This window comes from Oryctolagus cuniculus, chromosome 17 (genome assembly GCF_964237555.1).
Source record: "Oryctolagus cuniculus chromosome 17, mOryCun1.1, whole genome shotgun sequence".
NCBI classification, from domain to species: Eukaryota; Metazoa; Chordata; class Mammalia; order Lagomorpha; family Leporidae; genus Oryctolagus; species Oryctolagus cuniculus.
Window position 1 is genome coordinate 24,013,730 of NC_091448.1, and position 7,416 is coordinate 24,021,145.

A 7,416-nucleotide genomic window follows, 5' to 3' on the forward strand; every position below is an offset into this window, starting at 1 on the left:
ATAGGATGAAACATTGAACGTGCTGTAGGAATTCGGCATGGGGAAGCAAAAGCACATTAAAGAGCACTTTAGAAACCTAGAACATCTCTTCAGGGGTGACCTGCAAGTATTTTACTAAGGCCGTGCCCTGAGGAGGACTCTCCTGAGGTTCAGACCTACTTCTGGTGCGCAGAGCTTATGTCCAACTGAACTGGCATAATGTGACTGCCCTTAGAGGGCAAGGAAGTTAATCTTGGCTCCTGGAGTGGCTGATTCGTATCCAAAGGCCAGTGCTGCTTTTCTTGGCTGTGGCTTGTTAAGTGCTCGATGGGATTGCCTGGGGACCCTGTTTTGAAGCTAGCCTTAGGGCATGTGTTGTGATTAGCTGCCGAGACAAGAGGCCTTATTGCTGGCTCAGCCAGTTCACAGCTAACCTCCATCCTGTGTGAGGGCCCTACCACTTGGTTGTCTCAGCCAGCTAAAACCCCATCCTGCAGAGCACTGGCTGTGGTGTTATCTCGAGGGCCTAAGAATTAGGCCTTTCCAGCAGTTGTAAACTTGGCTTGTGCAAGACAGCCTTACTGTCTTAGAATAATTAACTCTCACTCCACCCTGCCATGTTGAGTAAGACTTAGGATGGTCATTTTTGTCTACATCTGCCGTCCTGTGATGCAGTCTTCAGCTAACAGTTTGTTTCATTACAGTGTTGGGTGGTGAATTTCTCAAGTACATGGAGGCCTTTAAACCCTTCCTGGGCATTGGATTGAAAAATTATGCTGAGTACCAGGTAGGATATGCTTTTGACATTTATGCAAGAGTCACTGTAGAACAGACAGCAGCAGGTTTCTGTAGCCTACATGGTTTCCCCAGCTTTGCTCCAAAAGTCCAGCTACCTTATTTGTTGCCTCTGTCTGAACAAGGAGTAGGCTGTGAAAAACAGGGTGTTGGCTACACCACGTGAGAAGCACAGAGCGAATGTCTAGGTAGTGTAAAGGCAACGGCAGAGTTACACTCTGAAGCACCCTAAAGAGGAAGGCTTTTTGAAACACCCCCCCACCTTGGTCTGCCACCGCCATCCCTGGTGAATATTGTCTTTCCTTACTCAGTGGTGTCTGGGAATAGTCCTAGTTTCCTTCCTGCCACATTGGTCTTAATCTCAGCAAGGGGGGAATAAGTTCAGGTGATGCAGGACCAGCAGCTGGGTAAAACTAATGTCTTCCCGTGCAGGCAGCTTTTTCTGTCAGGCCGATTATTTCCTTGGTTCTCTGCAGGTGTGTTTGGCAGCTGTGGGCTTGGTGGGAGACTTATGCCGTGCCCTGCAGTCCAACATCTTGCCTTTCTGTGACGAGGTCATGCAGCTGCTGCTGGAGAACTTGGGGGTGAGTGTCTGCGCATGCTCAGGAGCCAGCCTGGAGAATCCCATCGTCATGTTCACGATGATTCCAGTGAAAGGTTGTAAAGGATGCCTGCTTCACTTGGGGGGAAGCTGTCGATTACCAAGGAAAAGTAAACACATAATCTCTGCAGAGATGAACCACAGTTAATTTTTGAAGGGGCATTCAAGTACTTAGTAGTAGTTGCTTATTACAAATGAAAGTTTTGGGCCGGCGCCGCGGCTCACTAGGCTAATCCTCCGCCTAGCGGCGCCGGCACACCGGGTTCTAGTCCCGGTTGGGGTGCCGGATTCTGTCCCAGTTGCCCCTCTTCCAGGCCAGCTCTCTGCTGTGGCCCGGGAGTGCAGTGGAGGATGGCCCAGGTGCTTGGGCCCTGCACCCCATGGGAGACCAGGAGAAGCACCTGGCTCCTGGCTCCTGCCATCGGATCAGCGCGGTGCGCCAGCCGCAGCGCGCTGGCCGCGGCGGCCATTGGAGGGTGAACCAACGGCAAAGGAAGACCTTTCTCTCTGTCTCTCTCTCTCACTGTCCACTCTGCCTGTCAAAAAATAAAAATAAAATTAAAAAAAAAGGAAAGTTTTATGAGTCTTTTGACTGAAAAAGTTTGGCTTTATTTATTGTTACTTTTCTCTTTTTCCCGGCAGAATGAGAACGTGCACAGGTCGGTGAAGCCACAGATACTGTCCGTGTTTGGTGACATCGCCCTTGCTCTTGGTGGGGAATTTAAAAAATACTTAGAGGTTGTACTGAACACACTTCAGCAGGCCTCCCAAGCCCAGGTGGACAAGGTGAGCATGAAACTATTCTGCGCATCTTTTTTTTCCAAATGTTGGCAAACAGCCACAGCTGATCAGTCTGCTGGGGGTTCTGTTCTTTGTCTCTTACAGTCAGACTATGACATGGTGGATTATCTAAATGAACTGAGGGAAAGCTGCTTGGAGGCCTACACCGGAATCGTCCAGGGATTGAAGGGGGATCAGGAGAACGTGCACCGTTGAGTATACGACCTAGTTCCCTTAGTCCGCTGGCCAGTGTGTGTTACCCAGATGGGCTGTGTCTTTGATTCTGATGCTCACTTGTGAACAAGTGCCTGGTGCTTGAAGGAGGGGGAGAGGGAACACAGTGCCTGATGAAGACAGTGTTTCTGGGGAGGCTGTGGAGGTGTATTACTCCCGCTCCTCCTTCCTGTGCGGCTTTGTCTGGTGTTGGTTGAGAATCACAAGGGGTGGGATGCAACAGAAGGAAGACTGTTGGTCTCTTGTTGACTTTGGAAAGAGCTCTTCACCTGGCAGAGCTGTTCGTCATCGCCGCATGCAGCTGGTTCTCCAGCTGGGCCCTCGTTGCCAGAGATGGAAGAGTTGAACGTTTGAAAAGGAATAGTCCCGCCAGACTGCAGCAACTTGAGCAGATCTTGCCTTTCTTTTACAGCGGATGTAATGCTGGTACAGCCCAGAGTAGAATTTATTCTGTCTTTCATTGACCACATTGCTGGAGATGAGGATCACACAGATGGAGTAGTAGCCTGTGCTGCTGGACTCATAGGGTAAGTCACCTGCTGCCAGCAGCGGAGAGTTTGAGAATAGTGTGGATGGCAATAACCCACTTCTTTGGCACAGAGTTTTGTTTTGTTTTTGTTTTGTTTTTGGAGAGTCACAGGGGCCTATACTGAGAGATTATTCCAGACTCCCCATATCTCTGTCACTGCTCCTCAGTAAGTTCTGACGTTGGTCATTAAATTGCCTCTGTGTAGCCTTCTCTTCTGAGTTTCTAAAGCACTGTTAGGAGAAAGAACATTGTTCTCAAGACTTGGATTTGAGTGCAGACATTAAACTTCTCGCTCTCTCGCGTAGGGGAGCAGGTCCCTGGCCTCACATTTAGGATGCCCACAGCTCACGCTCGAGTGCCTGAGTTTCATTCCAGTCTGTGGCACTAGCTTCTTGCCAGTGCAGACCTTGGAAGACAGCAGACATGGCTCAAGTAATTGAGTTCTTGCCACCCACGGGGGAACAGGAACTGAGCTCCTAGCTCCTGACTCTGACTCCAGCCACCATGGCAGTTGAGGAGTGAACCAGTGGATGGAAGCTCTCTGTCTTGTGTGTACTCTCAGAAAATCTCTTGAGCTTTAGAAAGTAGATGAGAACTAACTCAGCACTGTAGGGAGGGCCCGCAGTCCGGTACTGGGAAGGGGCCGAGAGCTCGCGCTCAGGTGTGTTTATTTTGCACAGGGACTTATGTACAGCATTTGGGAAGGACGTACTGAAATTAGTAGAAGCTAGGCCAATGATCCATGAACTGTTAACTGAAGGCCGGAGATCGAAGACTAACAAAGCAAAAACCCTTGCTACATGGGCAACGAAAGAACTGAGGAAACTGAAGAACCAGGCTTGGTGAGAGTTTGTCTTTGCTGCCCTCTTTTGTCTCGGGAAGGAGTACCGTGTCTTGGTTGCTCTGCCTGGCAAGGGCTGCCTGTTGGTATTTTATGTGCTGTCTTTTCCACGTAGGTGCTTCTGGTTTGGGCTTTGCATCTCTGGCTTTGTACTAGCAGAGTGAGGCATCTTTCCTGAGCCCAGTGGCCGATTCCTCACGGGGATGGAGAATAGAACTTACAGAACGGAATTCCTGAAATTCCGAAAACGTTTTGGGCCCTAATAGAATCATTAGTGATGGCTGCCCCATAACCCGGAATTCTCTTTCCAACGCCTTCCTTTCTTCCTCATGCTCTTTTTCCTCCGCTGGAGTGCTTTTAGACAAAGCCGAGTTCTTCCCCTGCTTTGAAATACTTTTATTTTCCTCTCAGCTACTCAGTTATCATATTCCACAGATCTCAGTAAAATTGGCTGTTTGAGTTTTGCCTCACCCTTTGATGTAGGTGCTAATGAGAGCAGGTAGATGGCACGTCGCAGAGAAGAAAAACAGTGCTTGCAGAGGTGACAGATTGAGTTCCAGTCTGGAAGCATTTAACTGAAGGAACAGAGGTGTTTGGCTCTTGGGTAGATGTGATCTCGGGGTTGACCTTTTTTTCCATCTCTTTTTAGATCTGTTACCATTGGGATGATAACCTGAGACCCCCACTGGAAATCTCCAATCTTTTGAAAAACCCGGAAGTGAGGAGTGTGCACGGATGCTGAATGTTTGGGAATGAGAGGATGAGTGAGTGAGGCTTGAAAACACACCACATTGAAAATCCTGCCACAGCAGCAGCCGCAGCCGCCAACAGCAGCGCTGTTAGTGAGCTAAGGAAGCACTGACTTCGTAGAAAACCATAACATCGGCCATCTTGGAAAAGAAAACGGTGGATTTACTTGCTTGTAACAACAGAAAGAAAGCTGTCTCTTCCCAGGGAGAGGCTAGAAGTAGCTTTTCTGTCTTGTGGCCGGTACCGAGTGGAATGACTGGTTTGGGAGAGGAGGCGGGGACTGGGTTCAGCTGTGGTGCTTGTAAAAGGCAGCCTGGCCTTTGCTACTGAGGAGAAAGAGGGAGCCTGGCTCTCGAGCCCACCTCCGCTGTACCTTTGCCACGCGGCCCAGTGTGCGCCAGCCAGGAGGAGGAGGGCGAGGGAGGGGTTTGTCCAGTCTGAGAATGAGTGTGTGTGAGTGAGGCGGTATCCACATTCTCAACTTCAAGTCATTGCAGTTTCTTTTTCCCAGAAAACAGGGGTTAGATGTTGCATTTCATAAAACTAACCCAAGTTCTGTCTACTGATGCAGCACAAGAGATGTTTAAAAAAATGGAAAGACGCTCTTTAGGTTTTGTTTTGTTTTGTTTTTAATTATTCTAGGGAAAACACTGACGAATGGTCAGAGCTCCTATCCTGGTCTTTTCATCAAGGCGCCTTTCCTAAATAATATGGTTCAACTGTGAATGTAGAAGCGGGGGGAGGGGGGAGAAGGAGAAAACTCTGGAGTTAGAGGATATAGAAAAATAAAAGTACAATTGTTACAAATAAAGAATACAGACTTCAGAAACAAAAAGAGCCACAACCCAAACAAACCAAAATTTCAATGCTCAGAATTGGCAGCACGAAAGGAAAGCTCTCTCCTGACTGGTATTGTGGCAGTCTGAACGCCCCCAGAAAATTGTGCCAAAGAGTTTAGAAAGTGACATACGATAACAGTAAATACACACACACACACACACAACAGCAAACTTCAGGGAACGATTTTGGATTGCAAACAAGGATAAATTTAATGTTCAAACAACCTGATAAAATGACCATTTGGAAACTGCTTGGCCTTCTGTTCTCTTTTATTTGATTGACTGCAATGCGGTGTTGGTCTCTTGCTGCACTTGAAAACCAACAAAACAAAACTATATAAATGTGTGTGTGTGTATGTGTTTATACACACATACACACACACTAACTAGAAGTCTTGTGATGAAAATGGCACTTGAAAAAGGTTTTATTTTTCCACTGAAGTTGAAGATTAATAAAATGGTGTCAAACATTCCCCTGGTCACACGCTTTAATATTTTTAAAAAGTGTGATGTGCTGTGCTTAACATAAATCAGACTTCATTATTTTCCCTTTTACAAGGGAACAGGGCACCCTGAATTCTAGAATCTCAGCAATAAGAAGGGATGTTAAGAGCTTTGATCCCCTTTTGGTTTTGCAGTTGTTAGGAGTTTTGGCAGTTTGAATATGCTGCTTTCCAAAAAAAGGAGGCATTTTAATTGCTTCCTGATAATTGGAGGATTGAAAAACAAAACCCTCATTCCCACTGTCATTTCCATTCTAGCAAAAAAATGGGCTTATGTTTTATTCCATCTCTTCCTTCCCGCCTTCCCCTCCCTATCCAAGCCTTCCGTTCGTCAGTGGGATTGGCTCGGTTCTGCCCACCCATACGGCAGCATCTCTAATAGCTCTTGTACAGGGTATCAGATATTGTGCCTTTTGGTGCCAGGTTCAAAGTCAAGTGCCGATCTATGAACCAGTGTACAAAAAAAAAAAAAAAAAAAAAAAAACCAGGTGTTTGAAGGAGAGACGCTCCATTGTGAATAAAGAGCTCAAACCAGCCCCTGAGCCCTGTGAGGAGGCCTGGCCTGCGATGCCTTGATTCCATTTTAGTTTGAAGGAAAGGATGTTGTAACCATTCCTGCTATAGAGAGGGCTGGGGCAGGACTATTGGGGAGAAAACAGTCTGATCATTCCTCAGTGCTACCCGTTTCTGTCCTGTGTGGGCTGCTTAGCTAGACAGCAGGAGAATAAAGGACGCCAAGAACCATCATGGAAACGAAACCTTCCGTGTGCTTTGTCCTGTTTTGTTCAGGGAGGCCATTGAGAGTGCTGTTAATGCTGGTGGAGAGGAGGAAGAGGGGCTGGTTGGGGTGTGGTCTTGGTGCCTTGCAGTTACTCTGCACTGGTTATGCATTTGATCCTCTTTCCTAGTTAACCTTTGGGTTTCCTATAGTCTGGGTATTTGTCCTTTAAGTTGTACCACCTAAGGCAACTGGGTGCAGAATGCATCCTGTCCACTGCCTGTCTGGCCCTCCCCACCCTAGTTTCGGCACATTCCTCTGAGAATGTTGTTACCGTCTGCTTGGGAAGATGTCAGTGCAAATGTGAACAAAATGGGCATCGGACTAGACTTGGGTTTGCCACAAGTGGCAGCTGCCTATACCAATTACATTTATTATTAATTTTGCTCTTCATTTTTCTCAATTTCCTGCAGCCCCCTCTGTTGAAATGTTGGGGTTTTAATTGTCGGAGGCAACTGTAATGTTGCCTTAGGGACTTGCGGAGGCAGGGAGGGGCGCTGCGCAGTGCAGTGTTTTAACTTCTGAGAGCCAAGCAGTCTATTTACTCTTCACCATTTCAGAAGTGTGTTAGTCTGACTTTAAGAGAAACCCAAATCCATCAGCTTTTGGTAGCTTCTTGGTTTTCAAACAACTTCAATCTGTAATTGGCATTCGGAATGCCCTTGGCATGCCAGTCTGTGCGATGGCATTGAAGACTTGTTAAAACACTTGAGCCCCACTTTATTAACCAAAACTGATACCACCACCTCTATCTTCTAAATAAAGTCCGCTTTATTTTTATTTTCAA

The 7,416-nt window shown here is 47.2% G+C and overlaps 1 protein-coding gene across 1 annotated transcript in view; it reads left to right on the forward strand.

Moving 5' to 3' along the window:
* The window catches only part of KPNB1 (karyopherin subunit beta 1), a 31,671-nt gene extending 24,255 nt beyond the window's left edge, over window positions 1-7,416 (forward strand). Inside the window, exons 16-22 of the mRNA XM_008271382.4 lie at window positions 684-766; window positions 1,251-1,358; window positions 2,018-2,161; window positions 2,261-2,366; window positions 2,802-2,916; window positions 3,599-3,760; window positions 4,409-7,416. Coding sequence (XP_008269604.1) covers window positions 684-766; window positions 1,251-1,358; window positions 2,018-2,161; window positions 2,261-2,366; window positions 2,802-2,916; window positions 3,599-3,760; window position 4,409 — 719 coding nt within the window. The 3' untranslated portion in view covers window positions 4,410-7,416. The remainder of the gene's footprint in view (window positions 1-683; window positions 767-1,250; window positions 1,359-2,017; window positions 2,162-2,260; window positions 2,367-2,801; window positions 2,917-3,598; window positions 3,761-4,408) is intronic.